General features: G+C 45.1%; 1 protein-coding gene across 2 annotated transcripts in view; it reads left to right on the plus strand.

Moving 5' to 3' along the window:
• samtor (S-adenosylmethionine sensor upstream of mTORC1) overlaps positions 1–26,385 on the plus strand; it is a 154,630-nt gene that overhangs the window by 13,246 nt on the left and 114,999 nt on the right. For both annotated transcript variants that reach the window (XM_072485287.1, XM_072485288.1), the window contains one exon: positions 21,584–21,725. In XM_072485287.1, coding sequence (XP_072341388.1) covers positions 21,584–21,725 — 142 coding nt within the window. Of the gene's footprint in view, positions 1–21,583; positions 21,726–26,385 lie in introns of those variants that run through there.

The raw sequence follows: 26,385 nt of genomic DNA on the forward strand, positions 1-26,385 counted from the left end.
CACAAAATAACACACAAATCAAGAAGCAAGAGGTTGCTGTCAGTGATTCTACACTTCTTCAGAGGGTGCATTGATGAAGCAGCCCCATCCAGACTGCAGTCAGTGGAAATCAGTTGAATTGACAAGAATTTAAAACCTTGTTGAATGAGGTGTACCAAGCTTTTCATGAACTAGCTTTGTTGCTTAACGTCTTAGCTGTCCTAGAAAGCTAATTTTATATTTGTGAAATGTCAAATTTCTCCATATTTTTATAAACCTTTTTTGAAGGTGAACAGGCGCTCGGAATGTGGCGACTAGGGGCTTTTCACAGTAACTTCATTGAAGCCTACTTGTGACAATAAACGATTTTCATTTCATTTTTCATTTTGAAATGTTTGTTTATCTTATGCATTAATCCAAACAGTAATCCCCCCCCCCCCCCACCTCCCGCGCGCGTGACGAACAACTCCTCAAACACGGTCACAAACATCCCCCACCTTTTCTCAAACTCCCCTGCTGAGCCCCTTAACTCATACTTTATCTTCTCTAACCGCAGGAAGTCATACAAATCACCCAACCATGCTGCTACCCCCGGTGGCGATGCCGACCGCCAGGAAAATTTATCGCCGTGCAATCAGAGAGGCGAAGGCCAAGACATCGGCCTTCCTCCTCTCCATGAGCTCCGGCTTCTCTGAAACCCCAAATATCGCCACCAAAGGGTCCGGGTCCGCCTCCTCCTCCACTGTCCTGGCTGAGACCGCGAACACACCCGCCCAGAATCTTCCCAATTTTTCACAACCCCAAAACATGTGCGCATGATTCGCTGGCCCCCCCCGCTCACACCTCTCAAACTCATCTGCTAGCCCCTGAAAGAACCTATTTGTTCTCGCCCGAGTCATATGCATCCTGTGCACCACCTTAAACTGTATCAGGCTCATCCTTGCACAAGAGGAGCTCCCGTTTACCCTTCGCAGTGCCTCACTCCATACTCCCCAATTGATCTCCATTCCCAACTCCGCTTCCCACTTCTCCTTGATCTTCACCACCCGCTCACATCCCTGCTCCCCCAGCCACTTATATATATCCCCAATTTTTCCCTCCCCTTCCACATCCGGAAGCAGCAGTCGCTCCAGCAGGGTGTAACCTGGCAATCTAGACAACCCATTCCAGACCTTTCGTGCAAAGTCCCTAACCTGTAGATACCTGAACTCAATACCCCATATCAGCTCTATCCCCTCCCTTAGCTCCTCCAGACTGGCAAACCCTTCCTCCAAATACAAATCCCTCACCTTGACCAGCCCCACTTCCCTCCACCTCCAGTATACACTATCCATCTCCCCCGGCTCAAACCCATAATTCTCGCACAACGACGTTAGCACCGACATCCCTTCCACCCTAAAATGCCTCCTCAGCTGATTCCATATCTTCACCGTGGACTGCACCACTGGGATCCCTGAATACGTGTTCAGAGCCATTGGCAATGCTGCCATCACCATAGCCTTCAAACTAGATCCCTTACAAGATTCCTATCCCATTCTACCCCTTCTCCTTCCCACCACCGCCACACCTTGTCCACATTTGCCGCCCAATAATAATGAAGTAAGATTGGCAACGCCAATCCCCACTGCTGCCTCTGCCTCTGTGGCAGGGTCCTCCCCACCCTCAGCATCTTCCCCACCCATACAAAGTCAGAGATGATTGTGTCCACTTTCCAAAAAAAGGCCTTTGGTATAAAGATCGGGCGAGCCTGAAAGATAAACAAGAACCTCAGCAGAATATTCATTTTCACCACTTGGACCCTCCCCGCCAACGTTAAGTGTAGTGTATCCCACAACCTAAGATCCTCCCTGGACTCCTCCACCAACTTCGTTAAGTTCCACTTATGGAGCCCCGTCCATTCCCTCACTACCTGAATCCCCAAGTACCTAAACCTAACCCTTGCTACTGTAAATGGCATCCCCCCCCTAAATTAGCCCGCTGTGCCAGCTCATTCACTGGGAATACCTCGCTTTTCCCTACATTCAGCTTGTACCCCGAGAATCCTCCAAACCTCCCCAACAGGCCCATAATCCTTCCCATACTCTCCAACGGATCCAAAACATACAGCAAGAGGTCATCGGCATAGACCGACACCCGATGCTCCCTCTGTCCTCTCATTATCCCCTGCCACTCTGCCAGCCCCTTGAGAGCTATCGCCAATGGCTCTATGGCCAGCGCAAACAGCAGCGGCGACAGCGGGCACCCCTGCCCTGTGTAAGTCAAAATCCGCTGTACCCCTGTGTAAGTCAAAGCTCCGTGAGCTCATATCATTTGTCCTCACCCTCGCTCTTGGCGCCACATACAGCAACCGAACCCATGCCACAAATCTCGGCCCAAACCCAAACCTTCCCAAAACTCCGAACAAGATCAAGATTCCACCCGATCAAATGCTTTCTCCGCGTCCATGGACACCACCACCTCCGGTACCAGAGCTCTCGATGGATTCATCACCACATTCAACAGCCGTCTTATATTACTCGTGAACTGCCTTCCCTTCACGAAGCCTGTTTGATCTTCTGCAACGACCCCCGGGACACAATCCTCCATCCTCCCCGCCAACAACTTAGCCAATACTTTCACATCCGTGTTCAATAGTGATATGGGTCTATACGGCCCACATCCACTGGATCCATCCCTTTTTGGGGGATTAGTGTGATTACTACCTGCTTCATCATCTCCGGCAACTCCCCCTTCTCCAGTGCTTCATTAAGCGCCACCAACAGATGTGGTGTCAGGTGCGCTGCAAATTCCTTATAAAATTCTGCCGGGTACCCATCCAGCCCAGGGGCCTTCCCCGACTTCATACCCCTGATACTATCCAGCACCTCCATCAGCCCCAGGGGCTCCTCCAACGCCTGCCTCTTTGCTTCCTCCACCTGGGGAAATTCCAGCTCGTCCAGAAACCACCCCATGTCCCCCTCCTCTCCTCCTGGGTCTGCCTCATAAAGTCCCTGGTAATACTCTCTAAATGCCTCATTTATCTTCCCTGGCTCTGACACCACATCCCCAGCCCCAGTCCTGATCTTCAATAGTTCCCCGGACGCAGCCTGCCTGGTACGCCAGCATGCGGTTCGCCTTCTTCCCATACTAGTATTGCACCATCTTGCCCTACGCAGTTGCCCTACCTCCCTCCCCGTTGTCAGCCTGTCAAATTGCCCCTGCAACTTTTTCCTCCTCGCTAATCCCTCCATGGTGGGCACCCTCGAATATTCCCTGTCCACCTCCACTATCTCCATAAGACCATAAGACATAGGAGTGGAAGTAAGGCCATTCGGCCCATCGAGTCCACTCCACCATTCAATCATGGCTGATTTCAACTCCATTTACCCACTCTCTCTCCATAGCCCTTAATTCCTTGAGAAATCAAGAATTTATCAACTTCTGTCTTAAAGACACTCAATGTCCCGGCCTCCACCGCCCTCTGTGGCAATGACCCACAGATCCACCACTCTCTGGCTGAAGAAATTTCTCCTCATCTCTGTTCTAAATTGACTCCCTTTTATTCTAAGGCTGTGCCCCTGGGTCCTAGTCTCCCCTGCTAATGGAAACAACTTCCCTACATCCACCCTATCTAAGCCATTCATTATCTTGTAAGTTTCTATTAGATCTCCCCTCAACCTCCTAAACTCCAATGAATATAATCCCAGGATCCCGCTCACTAGACGGTCATGTTCCGCCCTCCTTTCCTTATTCGCATGAACCGTAAATGAGAGAATTTCTCCCAGGACCACTGCCTTCAGTACTTCCCAAAAAATGCCCGTCGACACCTCCCCATTCTGATTGAACTCCACATAATCCCTAATCACCAACCGCACCTTATCACAAAAACCTCCATCCGCCAACAACCCCGAGTCTAACCTCCACCCCGGCCTCTGCTCTCGTCCCATACTGAACTGAATATCCAGCCAGTGGGGTGCGTGGTCCGAGATAACTATCCCTACATACTCTGCCCCCTCCACCCCAACCAAAATCTCCAGACTCACTACAAAGTAATCAATCCTCGAATACACCTGATAGACATGTGAAAAGAAGGAATATTCCCTTCCCCCTGAGTTCTGAAAGCGCCATGGATCCACCATACCCATCCTCTCCATAAACCCCTCCAGTTCCCTTGCCATTCGTACCCTACCCATCGACCTGGGGCTCGATCTATCCACCCTCGGCTCCAGGACACAGTTAAAATCTCCTCCCGTGATCAACTGATAGTGGCCAAATACGGGATTGCTGCCAGCAAGCCGCTCATAAAACCCACATCATCCCAATTTGGGGCATACACATTTACCAACGCTACCGGTGCCCCTTCCAATACCCCACTCACAAATCACATATCTCCCACCTGGATCCCTCACCTCCTTCGTACTCACGAATCCCATTTGTTTGCTCATTAAAATCGCCACACCCCTCGATTTCAAATCAAACCCCGAGTGAAAAGCCTGCCCGACCCACCCCTTCCTTAACCTAACCTGGTCCTTCACACGGAGGTGTGTCTCCTGCAAAAAGACAACCCCCGCTTTCAAGCTCCTGAGGTGCGTGAACACCCGCGACCTTTTAACCGGCCCATTCAGTCCCCGGACGTTCCACGTTACCAACCTTACCGGAGGCTTGCACCTCCAATCCCCTCTACCGTCCGTCATCTTCCCCACTTAACTCCTGCCCCTTTAATTCCAATTTGTACCTAGCCCATCCCAGATGGCCCCTTTCTTCGCCCTTGACCATGACATCTCTCACCCCCTGCCGTGTCACAGAAACCCCCCCCCCCCCCCCCGGCCACCCCTCTTAGTCTTCTCCCCCACCACCTCACTTCCGTTCACCAGCATAACCTGCTAGCGCGGCTGCCCCTCCCCAAAGGCACATCCTAATGACATCTCCCCCCCCCCCCCCCCCCCCACTCCTCAGCTCAAAGAAGAAGGCCTCCTGCTGGCCTTACCCTCCCCCACACAAACAAGGACTTCTCCTGAACTCCAGGTAGCCTTGTCCAAAAGCAAACAAACAGATGTTAAACACAAACAGTCCCATAAAACAGGAGGGGGGATGGGAACATCCATCCCCACATAAACCTTTCACCCCTACAACTCCTTACAATCTCAACATTGAGCAGAAACCCCTCCCCCACAAAAAAAGGCGAAAATCCCCCAATCCCTACGCCCACTTCAAACATGCTCCCGACTATTACATAGTGCCAGCACCCCGGTTCCCATGCATTGTCCACTCAGTTCTCCCCCAGTTTATGCTCCTTAATGAAGCCTTCGGCTGCTTCTGGGGGCTCGAAATAATACTCCCGCCCTCCGAACGTCACCCATAATTTCGCCAGGTAGAGGACCCCAAACCTGATCTGCTGCCAGTACAGCACCGCCTTGGCCATGTTGAAACCTGCCCGCCATTTTGCCAACTCTGCACCGATGTCCTGATAAATCCGGACGTTATTTCCCTCCCAGTCGTAGTTACGCTTCTCCCTGGCCCACCGTAGAGGTTTCTATTTCTCCACAAATTTATGCAGTCTCACGATCATCGCCCAGCTCTAGGCTTCTGCCTCAGAGACCTATGCGCTCGGTCCACTTCAGGTGCCTTATCTAGCACCCCTTCTGCCACCAGTCCTGCCAGCATCCTCGAGATGTACCTCGTGGCACTCACACCTTCCTTTCCTTCAGGCAGGCCCACTATTCGCAGGTTCTGTCTTCTCGAGGTATTCTGCTCCTCAACCTTTGCTCTCAGCGTTTTGCAAAGGTCTCCTAGGAGCCCAACCTCCCACTCCAGAGCCACCACACGATCGCTGTGGTCCAAGATCACTCCTTCAATCTCCCGAATCTGTGACCCCTGCACCTCCTCTCCATCCGCTCCAAAGTACTCTTCAGGGGTGCCACAGCTTCTGCAATGGCCTTTGCACGAACCTCATGCATTTCTTTCCTCTGTTTATGGAATTCCTCTTTGATAAAAGTCATCAGTTCCTGTATCTGGGGCCTTACAGCTTGCCCCTCCCCCACCTGCATGCTGGAAGAGACTGTGAAGCACAAGACTGTTTCATCTTTCCAGCTAAACCTCTCTGTTTTCTGCCGGGTACGGTGATCAGAAGACATACCATTCCAGGGCTAAACTACTCCTCTAACATTCACCTACGCCTTTTCATCAAAATTCCACCCGGATCTGGGTAAAAAGAGCCCATTACTGTGACTTTGATCAGGAATAGCCTTTTATGTCGTCTTTTTTTTGCTATCTGAAAATTTTAATTAAGAGTGAAGGACAATCTCCCTCGCTTTGAATTTCCTGGTTTACTGTGTGAATATTTCAATGTAATTGGCTTCTTACCTGCTTGCTGACACCACCGCTGTCAGACACTTAAGACATCCCATGATTTAGTGTCAGATTTAAACTGCCATCAGGGAAGAAATCTTTGTGGACTGCTTTCTTTGAGGTCAGCGCAATCACACTTGCTTTACCACTGACTGCAAAATCCTGGCCTTTGTAATTTTCCAAGTGCTCGGTTATCAGGTCTTTAATAGTTTCTAGCATCTGTTCTACTCATGTCAGGCTGATGTATAGTTCCCCGCTTTATCTCTTACCTTCCAATCCACAGGAAACATTCCTGAATCTAGGAAATTGTGTAAGATCAAAACGAATGCATCCATCCTTCTGAAAACCTAGGCCGAAGGCCATCAGGACCTGGGGGTTTACTGACTTTTAGTCCTATTAATTTCTTAAGCACTTTTCTCATTGCTTTAAGTTCCTCACTCTCATCAGAACGTTGATTCCGCACAATTTTTGATATGCTCTTTATGACACAAAATATTTGTTTAACATCACTGCCGTTTCCTTGTTTGCCATTATCATTTCTCCCTTTTGCTAATCTCTTTTTTTTTACATGATTGTAAAAACTGGTGGTATCTTATATTTCTTGCTTATCACAGAATCCCTACAGTGCAGAAGGAGGCTACTCAGCCCACTGAGTCTGCACCGACCCTCCGAAAGAACACCCTGCCTAGGCTCACTCCCCCACCCCACCTGCAACTTGTAACCCCACCTACCTTTGGACACTAAGGGACAATTTAGCATGGCCAATCCACCTAACCTACACATCTTTGGACTGTGGGAGGAAACCGGAGCACCCGGTGGAAACCCACGCAGACATGGGGAGAACGTGCAAACTCCACACAGTCACCCAAGGTTGGAATTGAACCTTGGTCCCTGGCGCTTTGAGGCAGCAGTGCTAGCCACCGTGCCACCTTTGCTCTTATTTTCTTTTCTTTCCTCTTTACCACCTTCTTTATCATTATATACTGATTTTCTTTACAAGTCCTCCGTACTAATATTTTTGCCAATTGAAAACTTTTAATCTACAATCCTTAACTTTCCTAGTTAGCTTTGGTCGTACTACTTTTCTCGTGGAGTTTTTATTTGTCAAGGGAATGTGTATTTGTTCACAATGATGAATTAATTATTCTTATTATTATTAATTCATTTGGCATTCATTTGGGTAAGTACCCAACATGACAACATGTTACCTGTCTAACTATTCAACTCTAATCCGTTTGCAGAACCCTCTCTGCAGATGCAGTAAACTAGCATTTAAAACAGGCCCTTCCTGTCACAGAAAATTTTATCTTAACTCATTTTTGCTGATGAGACGGCCATAGTGGATCGGATCTCAAACAATGATGATTCAGAGTACAGAGGGAGATCGAGAACCTAGCAATGACTGCAATCTCTTCCTCAATGTTAGCAAAACTAAGGAGCTTGTCACCAGCTTCAGGAAGTGAAGTGTCGTACACCCTCCTGTCTGCATCAATAGTGCCGTGGTGGAGAATGTTGACAGCTTCAATTCCTAGGTGTAAACATCACCAACAATCTGCCCTGGTCCACCCATGTCGATGCTACGTCCAAGAAAAAACAACAGCACCTATACCTCCTCCGGAAATTAATGAAATTCAGCTTGTCCACATTGACCCTTACCAATTTTTACAGATGCACAATAGAAAGCATCCTATCTGGCTGCATCACAGCTTGGTATGGCAACTGCTCGGCCCAAGACCGTAAGAAACTACAGAGAGTAGTGAACACAGCCCAGTCCATCATGTGAACGCACCTCCCATCCATTGACTCTGTCTACACCTCCTGCTGCCTTGAGAAAGCGGGCAGCATAATCAAAGAGCCCTCCCACCTGGGTTATTCTCTCTTCCAACCTGTTCCATCAGGAAGGAGATACATAAGTCTGAGAACACGCACTAGCAGATTCAAAAACAGCTTCTTCCCTGCTGTTACCAGACTCCTGAATGACCCTCTTATAGACTGAACTGCTCTATCTCAGCATCTTCTCTACAGTTGTAGCACTGCACTCCGTATGCTTCACCTGATGCCAGTGTCTATGTATTTACATTGTGTATTATTGTATGTCCTATATTTTTCATGTATGGAATGATCTGCCGAGATTGCATGCAGAACAATACTTTTCACTGTCCCTCAGTACACACGGCAATAAATCTAAATCAAAGATTTTGAAACTCCGTTCCAAAGAAGTCATATTGAACTCAACATTAGCTCTGTTTCTCTCTGCACAGATGCTGCCAGACCTGCTGAGTTTTCCCTGAATATCTGTTTTTATTGTAAGACAATTATTAACCTTGTTGATTTTCATGTGACATTTTGTAGCTCACCCAGCTGAAAAACAGTGAACCAATTTGAAAGGACTTTTGAATTCAAAGCAATGGCTTGATTTATTGTCTCCATTGAAGTTTTAAGGACTGACTGTATTTGAAGTTTTGATGTAATGCTAAATGGACCAGTTACTGTAGGAAGTTTTCAGTCACAAGTTTTTTTTGAACATTTGGAGGTGTGTGTATATTCATGCTGGGCCACAAAATCAAAGAAACTAACTGGTACATTTTAATTGGATTGGGAGTTGAAATTTAGATGCTTATTTCGGCAAATGCTATGGTAGATATAATTGTACTTCAGGAATCCAGCTTTGCAAATTTGTTTGTAAATATCGGGGAAGAAAGCTGTCAGCGTGTAGGATTTTCAGGTTGAAATTATCAGGTGAAGCACAGACAAATGAGCAAAAGCAGTTTGATTTGTAGTACTGGGTAAGAGAAACATGTATCTTCCTGTTACAGACCCTCTTAGTTCTTGTAATTGGAGCAAAATCAGAGAAATTGCACCATAAAATGTCTGTTTGCCATAATAAATACAGCAAATGCAGGGGATTTAAATTAAATGAGCTCAACCTTTCTGTCATAATTTCTCAAGTTCTTTATTTTAGAGAGAATAACCCAGGTGGGAGGGCTCTTTGATTATGCTGCCCGCATCTTTGTTTTTCAGAAAGCAGTTTGGTTCTGAACCTTTTTGGTTTTCCTCATCAGAATGGAAGTGTTTGAGGATCCATGTGGTATACCTTTATTAAAGTGAAGACAGTTCTTTGGGTAATATTTCTGGAATTTTATAGGTTAAAATCTGTAAGGGAGCTGTTGTCAAGAAGGTGTTTTGACCAAGTGTTTCTTTTTTGGGAGGAGGGTGGTGTTTGTTCTGTAATACTGTTTAACTTTAATCTTATGTATAAAAAAAACTTTAATTTTGTGTGCTGAAATTGTTCTTTTTCAATAAATATTTTAATTTTTAAAAATCCTAAAGTTGTCATTCCCCGTGTCTGCTGGGTTTCCTCTGGGTGCTCCAGTTTCCTTACACAAGTCCCGAAAGACGTGCTTGTTAGGGGAATTGGACATTCTGAATTCTCCCTCCGTGTACCCGAACAGGCGCCAGAGTGTGGCGACAAAGGGATTTTCACAGTAACCTCATTGCAGTGTTAATGTAAGCCGACTTGTGACACTAATAAAGATTATTAGATTATTATTAGAGTAGAGAATCTCGCCGCCAACGAATGGTGCTCCGGTTTCCTCCCACAGTCCAAAGATGTGCAGGTTAGGTGGATAGGCCATGCTAAATTGCCCTTAGTGTCCAAATTGCCCTTTGTGTTGGGCGGGGTTACTGGTTTATGGGAATAGGGTGGAGGTGTGGGCTTGGGTAGGGTGCTCTTTCCAAGAGCCGGTGCAGACTCGATGGGCCGAATGGCCTCCTTCTGCACTGTAAATTCTATGATTCTATGTGGAAGCAGGCAGCCATTGCTTATACTGTCAGTGTTGAATAGCTTTCTGAGGCTATGAAAGTTCTTATTCAGCCAGCGACAATGGTTTGAGAGATTTAGAGGGCTGTTTTGTCCCTGGGGGAATGATTAGCTATCACATTTTTAAGAGTGATTCCAAAAGTAATATTTATGTTCGAGGACTTTGAAGAAAATATATCTCGCTAAGGAAGTAAGAACACAGAGCACTTTTATTATTACACTGAAAATGTTGTTTTAGATTTCATTTGCAAAGCAGCTATGATTAATGAAATGCCTTCAGAATGCTTTGAGCAAGATTGAAGATCATCTACAGTAGAAAGAAGCATTAAGTGCATTTGAATTTAACAGTACTAGTGCTGGAGAAATTAGTTTTAGAGTGCGTGTACACCAGAGTGTGTGTTCACCTATTTCTTCCAGGGCCTAGGTTCAAATTTGCTGCAAAGCACGGCTACAAGTGTTGTGCATAAACTATGTTTGGGCAATGTCTGATCAAGGTCCTAAAACTGGTATTTCCATGATGTATATTAATTCAAAAGTTACTCATTGATAATTCCCTAAGCACAGTTACTAAGCCATAGAACATACGCAATTAAGGAATGTTTGGGCAGAACAAAATGAAATTACTGTCAAACATCAACAACACTAAACACAGCACTAACTAAAAATCTATAACCTAATAATGTGCAAACACAAAGAAAGAACCGCACCAGCGATGTCCTCAAGGACCTCCCATATTGCTTCACAGACAATGTAGGTTATTTTAATGTAGGTTATTTTAATGTAGGTTATTTTAATGTAGGTTATTACAGAACAAAGAAAAATTACAGCACAGGAACAGCCCTTCGGCCCTCCAAGCCTGCGCCGATCCAGATCCTCTATCTAAAACTGTCGCCTATTTTCTAAGGATCTGTATCCCTCTGCTCCCTGCCCATTCATGTATCTGCCTAGATACAACTTAAATGATGCTATCGTGCCCGCCTCTGCCACCTCCGCCGGCAATGCGTTCCAGGCACCCACCACCCTCTGCATAAAGAACTTTCCACGCATATCTCCCTTAAACTTTTCCCCTCTCACCTTGAACTCGTGACCCCTAGTAATTGAGTCCCCCACTCTGGGGAAAAAGCTTTTTGCTATCCACCCTGTCGATACCTCTCATGATTTTGTAGACCTCAATGAGGTCCCCCCTCAACCTCCGTCTTTCCAATGAAAATAATCCTAATCTAGTCAGCCTCTCTTCATAGCTAGCGCCCTCCACACCAGGCAACATCCTGGTGAACCTCCTCTGCACCTTCTCCAAAGCATCCACATCCTTTTGGTAATGTGGCGACCAGAACTATACGCAGTATTCCAAATGTGGCCGAACCAAAGTCTTGTACAACTGCAACATGACCTGCCAACTCTTGAACTCAATACCCGTTCCGATGAAGGAAAGCATGCCGTATGCCTTCTTGACCACTCTGTCGATCTGCGCAGCCACCTTCAGGGTACAATGGACCTGAATACCCAGATCTCTCTGTACATCAATTTTCCCCAGGGCTTTTTCATTTACCGTATTGTTCGCTCTTGAATTGGATCTTCCAAAATGCATTTGCCCGGATTGAACTCCATCTGCCATTTCTCCGCCCAACTCTCCAATCTATCTATATTCTGCTGTATTCTCTGACAGTCCCCTTCACTATCTGCTACTGCACCAATCTTAGTGCCATTTGCAAACTTGCTAATCAGACCACCTATACCTTCCTCCAGGTCATTTATGTATATCACAAACAATAGTGGTTCCAGCACAGATCCCTGTGGAACAATTGGTCACAGTTCTCCATTCTGAGAAACTCCCTTCCACTACTACTCTCTGTCTCCTGTTGCCCAGCCAGTTCTTTATCCATCTAGCTAGTACACCCTGGACCCCATGAGACTTCACTTTCTCCATCAGCCTACCATGGGGAACCTTATCAAATGCCTTACTGAAGTCCATGTATATGACATCTACAGCCCTTCCCTCATCAATCAACTTTGTCACTTCCTCAAAGAATTCTATTAAGTTGGTAAGACATGACCTTCCCTGCACAAAACTATGTTGACTATCACTGATAAGCCCATTTTCTTTCAAATGGGAATAGATCCTATCCCTCAGTATCTTCTCCAGCAGCTTCCCTACCACTGATGATCCAGGTTGAGTATCGATCCCTTATTCAAAATGCTCTGGGCCAAGAGTGGGTGGGATTCCGGAATTTTTTTGAATTTTGGAGAACCAAGCTGCAAAGACCCTTGGACGCTGCTCAGTGTCGCCGGTCAGTGCTGTATCTGAGTGGCGGACGCAGTGTCCCTCCCAACAGGGAATCAGGCACCGGGCTCAACTCTTTCTGTGCAACAAACTCGTGCCGTCAATTTGAAGGACACACACACACACACACACACACACACACACACACACACGTGTGTTTGGCCACAGGAACGGGTCACAGTGCGAGGAACAGCCAACACTGAATAGTTCGGATTTTAGAGCTTTTTGAATTTCGGAATTTCAAATAGGGGATACTCAACCTGTATTTGTCCATGTGACTGGGTTGGGAAAATCAAATCTTTAAAAAAATATATTAAAAAAAAAATAATAATCTTTGTTGTCACAAGTAGGCTTACATCAATACTGCAATGAAGCTACTGTGAAAATCCCCTAGTCGCCACATTCTGGCGCCCATTTGGGTACACGGAGGGAGAATTCAGAATGTCCAATTCACCTAACAGCACGTCTTTTGGGGCTTGTGGGAGGAAACCGGAGCACCCGGAGGAAACCCACGCAGACACAGGGAGAACGTGCAGACTCCGCACAGTCAGTGACCCAATCAAACCTGGGTCCCTGGATCTGTGAAGCAACAGTGCTACCCACTGTGCTGCCATGCTGGAAGACATTGCATTTTCTGGACACTTGAATGCTGACCTGGAGCTTTTTAAAAATGTGACCTTGGACTTTGCGCAAGCCTGCCACCTTCAAAGAAATTGCCTGACGTTCGTGGTACGTGAGGAAGATCTCTTGTTTGGTTTGAACTAAAATCACTTTAATTGATGGGGAAAAACACTTAAAAGCAAAGGCTAGTGACTTGCTGGAAATCGAATTGCAGAGCCAGCCTTTATATTTTGAACCTGCTGGCTTCGGAGTCAGTTTTGTGGGGGAATAAACTGAGAAAGGAAGGTGACCCTACTGCTCTCGTGTTCTCGCACATTCTCTCTCTTCCTGAATGAAATTGTATGTGGTTTTCAACCTGCTGCCACAGAATCCTCATCTGACTGTAACTTGTCTGCATTTGGACCTGCAAAACTGAAACCAAAGCCTTGTTGGTGAAAACTTCTGAACATCATCTGGGAGCACTGTGATAAATTGTGGGCAGCAACAAATGATGTTCTCAGGGATTGTTTGGAGGGTGGGAGGTGAGCTTTTTTCACATATCTGTATATGATCTGATTTGGGAAGCTACACAAGCATGTCCAAATTTACAAAAGGTATCAAGCTAGACACAGTGAATTGTAAAACAAAGCACAGCAAATTATCAAGCATGACTGCTGATAAACAATAGTGCATTTTGAAGGCATGAATACCAGCTAGAGTAAAATCTGGACGAGCCAAAATGAAGTGGGAGTGAGTGCTCTTCTGTGCCCTCATCTCTGTCTCATGCTCTCCTGCTTCGACTTCAATGTTTTTCTATTAAATGCATTATGTAACAGCAGAATATTTGGTTTTCTTCCTTGTCCATTCATGCACTGGAGGTGGATTTACATTAGTAGTTGGGATATTTTTCCTATTTAGTGTTCTTTAATACATTGATTATATATGTATTTATATATTTTTTCAAAGCTTCAAAGTTTAGTGGATGACATTTAGGTTGACCAATGCTAACAGGTACTTGTGGAATGCTGAATTTTGCAACGTTTACATAGCTTGAGAACAACGATTACTTTGTGGCATGGTGGCACAGTGGTTAGGACTGCTGCATCACAACGCAGTCGGACGGACGGCCGTCCGTCCGTCCGTCCGCCCGCCCTCCTTCCCTCCTTCCCTCCCTCCTTCTGGGTCTTCCGGTTTCCTCCCACAGTCTAAAGATGTGCAGGCTAGGTGAATTGGCCATGCTAAATTGCCCCTTAGTCTCTATAAAGGTATCTAGGTTAGATTAAGGGGTTAATGGGATAGGGTGGGTGAAGTTGGTGCAGAGGGTTGCTGCAGACTCGATGGGCCAAATGACGACCTCCTGCACTGTAGGGATTCTAGGACTAAGTGGGTATTGCTGATTGGTGTATCTCTTCATCTCCGTGCACTTTTCCGTTTTGACAAGAATAGCTAAGTATCCATGGTGAACATAGTCAAAATATTGTGAACTATAATGTGAGTAACAAGTGGGAAAATTGTTCTGTGTTGCTGTGCGCTTAAACTGATTCGTACCGACTGGTAACGGAATGTATCCAGAACTTTTTGGCGACCTAAGTGCGATAGCTATAAGACCATAATATATAGGAGCAGAATTAGGCCATTCGGCCCATTGAGTCTGCTCTGCCATTCGACCATGGCTGATATGTTTCTCATCCCCACTCTCCTGCCTTCTCCCCATAACCCTTGATCCCCTTATTAATCAAGATCTCCAAATTTGTGCTTGAGGTGCTGTTACCTACAGGACTACAAACCGAGTTGGAAGTTCAGAGCCAATGGTCCCCTGGGACTGTGGCAACATTTACTGCAAAATAAAGTCTTTGGTTGACTGGGATTGAGATTATATCATTCAAATCTAACCAGCAAACTTCAAATACAGACGAGAAAGATTTGCTTTGCTAGTAACTGAGATGTATAAATTGTTTCAGCAAATGAACTTATCAGGAAGGTTTAATTAAAAAAAAAAAAAAAAAATCTTTATCAGTCCAAAAAATCTGCATGTGTATTTCCTGACCATCAAACTTCAGATATCATATGCAGTCTAATGCAAATATTTATGTCACACTTGTAAAGGAACAAAAGGCATTCTGAATATATTTTAAAAGCACACAAAAACTTCTACAAGAATCTACAAGGTTCTACTAAAATGCAAACAGGCCACCTGTCCATCGGATTTATTAAGCCGGTATGTTTTCCATAAGCCGCCTAGTTAATTCCATTCCCATTCAGTTGCCATGTTCTTCGATATTCTTCTGCAAGAAACTGCTTGGTTTCCTTTTGATGCATTTATGAACCCAGCTTCAACAACAGTTCGACATGGGGAATTCCACATTCTTGCCACCAAAAGAAAGAAAACTCCTTCTCCCTCGGGTATCTGTGACTCTCCATGGGTCCGCTTCCCCCATCTGCTCCCCCCCGGATGCCATAAGGGGTTTGGGACACAACCTATCTGGTCTGGGATCAAGCACACAATTAAAGTCCCCACCCCGTGATCAACTGGTGAGAGTCCAGGTCAGGGATGGCTGCCAATGCCCTCTTGATAAAATCCCTATCTTCCCAATTTGGCACGTATATATTCACCAAGACCACCGGAGCACCCGCCAACACCCCACTCTCCATCACATATCTGTCTTTCTCTCTTTCTCTCCTCCTCCTCCTCTCTCTCCGCCCCCCCCCCCCCCCCCCCCCCCCCCTGTCGCAACCCTCCAGAATTCACCAAACTATTACCCACTGTTAAAGCCACCCTCCTATTTATCAGTATCGTGGACCCCATCATCCTCGAGTCATAGCTCGAATGGAGCACCTGGCCCACCCACTCCTTCCTCAGCTATGTCTGATCTCGAACTCTCAGGTGTGTCTCCTGCAAGAAAATAACGTCTGCCGTCAAACCTTTTAGATGTGCAAGCACCCAAGATCTTTTAACTGGCTCTTTTAACCCCCTCGTGTTCCCTGCAACCATCCTGGTTGGGTGTCTCGCCTCCCCCCTCCCCACTCTGATCAGCCTTTTTCCACCTGCAAGGAAGTCCGACGGGGCCCCACCTCACCCAGGCTCCAGGTCCCACTAAACTGGCTACCACCATCTCCCTCAAACCAGTATCTCAAGAAAGAAACCTTCACCATCTGTCTGTCCCTTCACCCCCCCCTAACCCCACTCCCTACCTTTATCCCCATAACACCAAACAAACAACCCCACCCTTTCTCATCAACCCCTACCTCATCCCTCCCTGATCCCAAACACCCTGGGCTTATTACTACAACGAACAAATAAATCAACCCCCCCCCCCCCCCCCAAGGTAAACAACCGCGGCTCCCTCCTCCACTTTGCTCCCATTAGCTAGCATCTATATTCACAGGGTGACCCCCCTGGGCAAAAATACAAGTTATGCATTCAATAAAACCACAAACAGTCCCCCTATCTGAACCTAAGTTTAATATTGAACAATCCTTCAAGAAGGCGATCCGGTCATCATGCTCCGTGACAGTCTACTCCACCTTCTGGATTGTCGAGCCGTGTACCTCCAACCGTTGTTCCACCCTGTCCAGAACTGCCCGAATTGGCGCAGTCACCTTTGCCAGATCATCCGTGAATGCCTGCCTCTGCTTCCTGAACTCCTCTGCCAGAGATTCCGCCACCTCTCAGTTGTCCACTAAGTGGCCAACGGCGACGCAGACACCTCAGCCATTTTCTCCCCCTCCCCTGTGACATGAGGGCCTTCTGGATCAGACGAGGACCCCTTGCTTGACTTATTCCTCATACTGTAGCCTCCGAGCACCCCACTTTGGAGGGGGACTCCAAACTCTCCAACTACACTACTGAACAGCACCGTTAAATGGGCAAAAAGGGCCAACAACCAAATACCCAAGCAGGAGCCACCCTATGTGTAACTGCTGTTTTGTGCTGGAATGGTGTGGTCAACTTTGTCAAAGGCTCCAGACAAATTGTGAAGAGTGGTTTACCTTTATCATAGTCGCATAGGATGTCACTTGTCTCTGATAAGAACCATTTTCGTATCGTGATGGGCAGAATCCTGATTTAATGGATTCAAGCATGGAGTTCTCTGCAGTGTTAATGTAAGCCTACTTGTGACAAGAATAAAGATTAGTATTATTAGATGGCCACAGATATGGGAGGTGACCGTGCATCCAACGACTTTGGACAGGAAATGGAGGTTACAGGTGTGGAATTAGGTTGCAAGATCGATCAGACAAGCATTTTTTTTAATTAGAGGGGTGATATTGACAGATTTAAAGGAGAGAGGGACAGCACATGATGAGAGATAATTTACAGTGTCAGCCAACATGGGAACCAGGGAAGTTCGGTTGTTAGGAATTTAGTAGGAGTATGGTTGAGGGAGCAGGAGGTGGGTTTCATGGACAAGGTTAAGGGGGAGATGGGAATGAATAATGCAAGTTCAGGCTGGAACAGGGGGCATCTTCAGAAGGACTTCTACCTGGCAGGCTGAGGGAAGGAAGGAAAGTAGCAGAGGCAGACGATCAGATGGTCTCTATCTTGGTGACAAAAAAGTCCATAAGCTCCTTGCACTTATTGTCGGAGGGGAGGTGAAGATGAAGGAGACCGAGGGAGAGGGGTTTAAGAAGACGGCTTGTAGTAAACTAAGGAAGCCATGGGTTAGGTTTGCATTCCAGAATGATCAAGGAATAATGAGCATTTTAGCATTTGAGAGCAGGACCTGATCGTGTTTATGTTGTTCAGTCAGATCTGGTGGCGAATGGCTAAACCAGTTGTCCACATAACTTTCAAGTCGTGTTTTTGTTTTAAGCAATTTCCTGGAATTGTGCAAGATGCCTTTTTAAGCAGAGAACAGTTTTAAAATCTTGCAAAGATTTTTCTAAACCGAGAAAGGACATAACTTTGTTTTTGAAGAGCGTCTTTCCACAGCGTGGGACACTCGAGTGCTCCCCCGCCTCACTCTCTTGCTCATGCTCTCCTTGCCCTCACTGCCACTGAACTCGCCCTGTGTTAAAAGTATTTATGCAGCTGTAGCAAACATTTGAACAGCAACTCTTTTTGAAGTGAAAACCTTGCAATCACTTTTTGTGAAGTGGAACTATTGTGTGCCTCCTCTCAAACCGTTCGTCCACTTCAGTACATCAGTCTTTCCAAATTCCCTGGATCCTAGGAATCCTCTGCTCGCCAAGTACGCTTGGGCTGCAGGATGTCTCTCCCTAGTGACTAACCACTGTGCCACCGTGCTGTTAAATGGTACAAGTGCGGTTTTTCTTCTCAGGAAAAAAAACTATGAAAAAATATTTTATGTTTCTCTGGGAAGTAGGTTTTTTATTTTACTCCTGCTTGGGATGTAGGCGTTAATGACAAAGCTGGCATTCATAGCCCACCCACACCAAGAACATGTGAGATACTGTAAAGAATAAGCTGAGCTAGGTTGAAAATGAAAAGGTAGCAAAGAAAAAAAATCAAGATTGCTCTGTGTATTGTGGCATGAAACGCCTATTTCTAAAGCTGCAAAATACGTTTCAGCTTCGGATGAAGGGTAAACCTTTGACTTCACAGCTCCTTTGAGCTCTGAATTATATAGTGAGTTACGTAGAGCAAAAATCTGAGAAGTTATAAGTTTTCATGAGATATCATTTTTCAGCCTGCAGAATGTTTTTGATTTCAGAATCAGCAAGTCACCACAAGTGGACCATTAATGTTTAAAATAACTCCAGGGGTAATGAGAGGAACGTTACTAGTCACAAAGGTAATATTATTAGTTATTCGTTTGATGGGTTCCTGGCCGATGTGAACAATCAGCAAATAAGGATGTACTGCTGAAAGAATAAACACATAGGCAATGATCTTGTAAAATATTTCAATTTTATTACAACCCAGTTCTCCACATACATTTTTGGTTTCAAAGTGAAAGGGTTTTGTTCTTAGTCTTTTATTTCCTTATACTTTTGAGGGTTTTAGCCAAACAGTTGAGTTTACTATTGTATCCATTTCTGTGGCTTTGAATTAAATATTGATGATTCATAGTATTTTGCCATAGCAAACTGAAGCATAGCTATCTCTATAAGAAAGGAAAGTGTAGGATTTAAAAAAAAAAAACCAATTGTATCCATGACTTGCAATAATGAAATTGAGTATTTGGCTGACAGAAACAAGTTCAGTAACTATGGCTTCATGAGTTCTAAATTTACTTAGGTGGTGGCAAATTAGGTACAGGTTGAAAATCCATTTCCTGAAATGCTTGGAGCCGAGTGTGCATCGGATTTCGGAATTTTTCGGATTTTGAAATGCAAGGCCATGTGCGGGGTGCGTTGGGAACTGCATGTACGGAACATTGGGAACTGCGCATCGTCCAGGAGGCTTGTGGGATTTCCCACTCGCGACGTCACCTCGGCGCTCTTTTTTTTTTAAAAAAAAAGTGCGGATCTTGGAATTTGTGGGTTTTCGGAATTTTGGATAAGGGATGCTCAACCTATGTTGACATAGTTGCATTTATGCTGCTGCCCTGCATGGGTAAGTTCGATATAAATTATCATCCAGCTGCTAGGATGTGCTGACGTTTCCTGTTTTCTGGTCATGGTGGTGCTTCATTCCTCTCCAATGTTCAGACCCTTTTTAAAAGCAAATAAAAGTCCGGTTGAGGAGATCTCTTCATCAAAAGCTGACTTGGGGCAATGGATGCTGGTCTTCTATTTATCAGGTTTAGTTCCTTCCATCTGTGCATCTTGAGTCTGAATGTGGTCCCCTGTTGGAATGAGAGTCTCCTCTATAGAGTTGACCAGGGAGAACCAGTGGATGGGATTTATTTAGACTTTCCGAAGGCTTTCGACAAGGTCTCACATAGCAGATTACTGTGTAAAGTTAAAGCACATGGGATTGCGGGTGGTGTCTTGAGATGGATAGAAAGCTGGTTAGCAAACAGGAAGCAAAGAGATGGAATAAATAGATCTTTTCCAATTGGCAGGCAGTGAGTAGTGAGGTACCGCAGGGATCTGTGCTAGGACCCCAACTGTTCACATTATATATTAACAATTTGGACAAGGGAACTAAATACATTATCTCCAAATTTTCAGATGATAGAAAGTTGGGTAGGAGGGTAAGCTGCGAGGAGGATGCAGAGATGCTTCAGCGGGATTTAGACAGGCTGAATGAATGGGCATATACATGGCAGATGCAGTATAATGTGAATAAATTGACGTAATCCACTTCAGTAGCAAAAATAGGAAGGCAGATTATTATTTGAATGGATGTAAATTGAAAGAGTTGGATACTCAGCGAGACATTAGCGTTAGGTGGGGTTACTGGGTTATGGGGATAGGATGGAGATGTTCACCTTGTGTAGGGTGCTCTTTCCAAGAGCCGGTGCAGACTCGAAGGGCCGAATGGCCTCCTGCACTGTAAATTCTATGATATGATAATCTATGACATTGGTGTCCTCTGGCATCAGTCGCTGAAAGAAAGCGCACAGGTACATCAGGCAGTAAAGAAGGCAAAAATGGTATGTTGGTCTTCATAGTGACAGGATTTGATTATAGGAATAGGAATGTTTTACTGCAATTGTAAATGGCATTGGTGAGGCCACACCTGGAGTCATGTGTGCAGTGTTGGTGTCCTTATCTGAGGAAGGATGTTCTGGCTATGGAGGGAGTGCAGCAAAGGTTTACTAGACTGATTCCAGGGATGGCAGGACTGTCATATGAGGAAGGACAAAGTCGGTTTGGATTATATTCATTGGAGTTGAGAAGAGTAAGAGAAGATGTCGTACAAACTTGCAAAATTCTAACAGGTTTAGACACGGTAGATTCAGAAAGAATGTTCCCGATGGTGGAGGAGTCCAGAACTAGCGGTCATAGTTTGAGGATAAGGGGTAAACCTTTTAGGACTGAGGTGAGGAGAAATTTCTTCAGCAGAGAAGTGAATCTGTGGAATTTGTTTGCACAGAAAGTAGTTGATCCAAAACATTGTGTAATCTCAAGAAGGAATGAGATATAGCTCTTGGGGCTGAAGGGATATGAGGGCAGGGGGGGGGGGAGGAAATCAGGGTATTGAACTTATGGTCATAATGAATGGTGGAGCAGGCTCGAAGGGCTGATTGGCCTCCTCCTGCATCTATTTTCTATGTATGTTTCTATGTATATCTGCTGGCTGCAATGGGGCTCTGTATAATTATCTTGAGCAACCCTGACCTAATTTCTAGTGGACATTGGCCCACAGACATAACTAAATTGACAATGTCCTCAGAATATCTGGTACATTGGCGATGCTGTACGGAGGTGGAGTGAAGCATATTACATATTGGAACAGAATTAAGGGAGTTTTACAGTGTCTCTAAGCATTATTTGTGTTCTCTTACATTTGAAATGAATTAGATTCTCAAATTTAGGGTTCAGATTGTGAGCTCAGAAATGTGAAATATAAAAGCATAAAGTACTGTTATGCTACTGTTACAGTCTTGACACTAAGGACGTACTGACCTATGGAAAATGCATTCATTAAATGCTACTTGCTCTCCCCCAGAAGACCTTTTTATCTCCAGTTGGTACATAACTTTTTTTTTTGCACCCCGCAGTGGGAGACTTTGACAAGATCTGGCGTGAGCACTGTGAAGATGAAGAGACTTTGAGTGAATATGCAGTTGCAATGAAGAACCTTGCAGATAATCATTGGGCCAAAAGCTGTGAGGGTGAAGGACGGATTGAGTGGTGTCGCAGGTATGGCTTTAAAATGAAAACTTCTCTACTTTATTAACACTAATGAAACTTGATAAATTCCCTGCCGGTATTTTCACAAATTATCGCTGTTGCTTCACTGTCGCTGGATCAAAATCCTGGGATTCCTTTTCTAACAGCGCTGTGGGTGCACCTACACCATACAGACTGCAGCGGTTCAAGAAAGTGGCTCCCCACCACCTTCTCGAGGACAATTAGGAATGGGCAATGAATGCTGACCTTCCCAGTGACGTCCACATCCTAGAAAAGAATACATAGCGGAGAAATAACTGGAGTTCCTCTGACTTCAAAGGACCTGTATCCTACTATTCACAATGCCCTATGCTGCTCTTGTTTGGCCATTGTTTCGCACTGTAAACAATCACGATTTGTTGATGTACCATTGTCAATGTAATCTGTCGATTATTCTTTTGTCTACTATGTACGTACTGTGTACGTCCCCTTGGCCGCAGGAAAATACTTTTCACTGTACTTCGGTACATGTGACAATAAATATCTATCAATCAATCAATCAAAACAGGCTCATTCAAGAAGGGTAAATCAAAAGATGAAATTCAAGAGTTTTGAAAGGCATTAGAATAATTTGGGGAGGGAAGATGTAAAGATTGATATCAAAGTGGTTAAAGGCTCTCCTACGAAGGGGAGGTTGGGCTTACGTAGCTTCACTTCTGGAGAAATGCTTTTTGGGGAACTTGGTAGGCAATCCTTTTGAAAGGAACAAGAAGGTTCTTTTGAAGGAGTGCAGCTTTTCAAGAAAACTTTCCTGCACTTGACAACTAGAAATTCCATTTGAACTGAAGAAAGTCACCTCCATAAAGCTAATCTATTTCAGAGTGCAGTTATTGCAAGCAAACGTTTTATTTTAATTTTGAGAGGCAGTTTGCTGCTTTTTCTGTTGTGTTCTCAGACTCAACACCAGTAGTGGTTTAGGTGATTTTCCCAGTTTTTCTTTTAATTAATTGTTTGGAAATCTGTAAAAGCAGCTTCGGATCACTCCCTGTTTATTGTATTTCCCATTTTTCACTGAGCAGGCACTTGGGCCTTTGTTTGGTCCTTTCGGCACAGTGGTTAGCACTGCTGCCTCACAGCGCCAGGGACCTGGGTTCAATTCTGGCCTCGGGTAATTGTCTGTGTGGAGATTGCACTTTCTCCGCGTGTCTGTGGGTTTCCTCCGGGTGCTCCAGTTTCCTCCCACATCCAAAGATGTGCAGGTTTGGTGGATTGGCCATGATAAATTGCCCCTTAGTGTCCAAAAGGTTAGGTTGGGTGATAGGGATAGGGTCAGGGTATAGGCCAGGTAGGGTACTCTTTCCAAGGGTCAGTGCAGACTCAGTGGGCCAAATGCCCTCCTTCAGCACTGTAGAAATTCTATTATTTCCCAAAGGATCAATTCTACAATCTAGAGTCCCCATCGCACTGAGTGATGCTGCTCCATCTTGGTCTGGCATTGGAAACAAATTGGTGATGTAATGGTTAAGAACAGCGTTGCAGGAGTAATAATTGATGGCACTAATGGCCTTCACAGATATCCTGTGGGTAACTGTATAGTTAATCTGTGAAGGAGATATTTCCATTTTATCGTAACAAGAGGGACTTTCAATGCATCTTTAACAAAACAACAACGAAGAATCTTCGGATTGTTCATCCTGTAGGTGCATGACATCCACCCTTCTCCCATCAAGAGCTTTGGACGATGCTTGAACTGTACCATTATTGATTGTGGTTTGCTTTATTCTGACTTCAAGCAGTTATTCTGATTGGTTGAGTGTCACACCAATGGCGCGCTGCAGTAAAAATAGTACTTTTCAAAAATAATGCACATTGTTTTGAAACTTAATATCATATAACTTAGCTAGTACTTCTGTTGCTGTCATAGCTCCACAGTGCAAACATTTTTTCCTGGTGGTTAACCTCTTGGGGAAACTAGGGAATTCACATGTGTTTAAGTGATGACAATATGGGCATGAGAAGGTGTGGCACGTTTGCCAGACATTGTGACTTTATTCTATTGGAGTTCTGTGTCGTATTTGTGCGAATTGAATTCCAAACATTCATCATGGAGTGTAGTTTTAAACTAATATTTGAAGTGCTGAATTACCAAGACTTAGTCTGTTTTATCCCTGGGTCAATTGCTGAAATGAATACTGCAGCCAATGGATAGTCCTGCATATGAACTACTGCACCCCTACGCTCACAATTGCAACATCAATGCATGCTCCCTATGAATTATCTGCCTTCCTTCAAGATACATAGAAACATACATAGAAAGTAGAAGTAGGAGGAGCCCATTTGGCCATTTGAGCCTGCTCCGCTGTACATTATGCTCATGGCTGATCATATTCAATGCCCTGATCCCGCCTTCCCCCCAATCCTTGATCCCTTTAACCCCAAGAGCTATATCTATTCAATTTCCTTCTTGAAATCACACAACGTTTTGACCTCAACTACTTTCTGTGGTAGCGAATTCCACCAATTCGCCACTCTCGCGTGAAGAAATCCCCCCCCCCCCCTCCTCAAACTATGACCCCTAGTTCAGGACTCCCCCACCAGAGGGAACATTCTTTCTGAATCAACCCCGTCTAAGCCTGTTAGAATTTTATAAGTTTATACGAGATCCCTTCCCACTTTTCTAAACACCAATGAATATAATCCTAACTGATTTAGTCACTATTTATAGTTCCCCACCCACCCCCCCCATCCCAGGAATCAGCCTGGTAAACCTTCACTGCACTCCCTCCACAGCAAGGACATCATTCGTCAGATAAGGACACCAAAACTGCACACACTACTCCAGATGTGACCTCACCAATGCCCTATACAATTGCAGTAAAACATCCCTATTCCTATACTCCAATCCTGTCGCAATGTCGCTGGAGGAGGACGTAGAAGGATGGGTGAGTAAATTTGCAGATGACACTAAAGTCGGTGGAGTTGTGGACAGTGCGGAAGGATGTTACAAGTTACAGAGGGACATATATAAGCTGCACCGCTGGGCTGAGAGGTGGCAAATGGAGTTTGATGCAGAAAAGTGTGAGGTGATTCATTTTGGAAGGAATAACAGGAAGACAGGGTACTGGGCTCATGGTAAGATTCTTGGCAGTGTGGATGAGCAGAGAGATCTCGGTGTCCATGTACATAGATCCCTGAAAGTTGCCACTCCGGTTGAGAGGGTTGTTAAGAAGGCGTACAGTGTGTTAGCTTTTATTGGTAGAGGGATTGAGTTTCGGAACCATGAGGTCATGTTGCAGCTGTACAAAACTCTGGTGCGGCCGCATTTGGAATATTGCATGCAATTCTGGTCGCCGCATTATAGGAAGGATGTGGAAGCATTGGAAAGGGGGCAGAGGAGATTTACCAGAATGTTGCCTGGTATGGAGAGAAGATCTTGTGAGGAAAGGCTGAGGGACTTGAGGCTGTTATTCGTTAGAGAGAAGCGGGTTAAGAGGTGACTTAATTGAGGCATACAAGATGATCAGAGGATTGGATAGGGTGGACAGTGAGAGCCTTTTTCCTCGGATGGTGATGTCTAGCATGAGGGGACATAGCTTTAAATTGAGGGGAGATAGATATAGGACAGATGTCAGAGGTAGGTTCTTTACTCAGAGAGTAGTAAGGGCGTGGAATGCCCTGCCTGCAACAGTAGTGAACTCGCCAACACTAAGGGCATTCAAATGGTCATTGGATAGACATATGGACGATAAGGGAATAGTGTAGATGGGCTTTAGAGTGGTTTCACAGGTCGGCGCAACATCGAGGGCCGAAGGGCCTGTACTGCGCTGTAATGTTCTATGTTCTAAGGTCTCGCTCTGTATCCACCTCATTCAAATAATAATCTGCCTTCCTACTTTTGCCACCGAAGTGGATAACCTCCTGTTTATGCAATTATATTGCATCTGCCATGCATATGCCCATTTACTCAGCCTGTCCATATCCCGCTGAAGCATCTCTGCATCCTCCTCACAGCTCACCCTCGCACCCAACTTTCTATCATTTACAAATTTGGAGATAATACATTTAGTTCCCTCATCCAAATCATTAATATATAATGTGAGCAGTTGGGAGTCCTAGCACAGATCCCTGCGGTACCCCACTAGGTACCAATCGGTGCCTGCCAATCGGAAAAAGACCCATTTATTCAACTCTTTGCTTCCTATCTGCTAACCAGCTTTTTATCCACCTCAAGACATACCCGCAATCCCATGCGCTTTTGCTTTACATAGTAATCTGCTGTGAGACCTTGTTGAAAGCCTTCTGGAAATCTAAATAAACCACATCCACTGGTTCTCCCTGGTCAACTCCAAAACTAGTTCAAAGAATTCCAATAGATTTGTCAAGCATGCTTTCCCTTTTGTAAATATATGCTGACTTTGTATGATTATACCACTGCTTTCCAAATGCTGTGCTAGGAAATCCTTGATAATGGACTCCGGTTAGGCTCACTGGTCTATAGTTCCCTGTTTTCTCTCTACCTCCCGTTTTGAATAGTGGGATTATATCAGCTACCTTCCAATCTGTAGGAACCATTCCAGAGTCCAAAGAATTTTGGAAAATTACCACCAATGAATCTATTATTTCTAAGGCAATATTCTGGAATGACGATGATCAGGCCCTGGAGATTTTCCACCTTCAATCCCACTAATTT

Source organism: Scyliorhinus torazame, chromosome 19, assembly GCF_047496885.1.
Source record: "Scyliorhinus torazame isolate Kashiwa2021f chromosome 19, sScyTor2.1, whole genome shotgun sequence".
NCBI classification, from domain to species: Eukaryota; Metazoa; Chordata; class Chondrichthyes; order Carcharhiniformes; family Scyliorhinidae; genus Scyliorhinus; species Scyliorhinus torazame.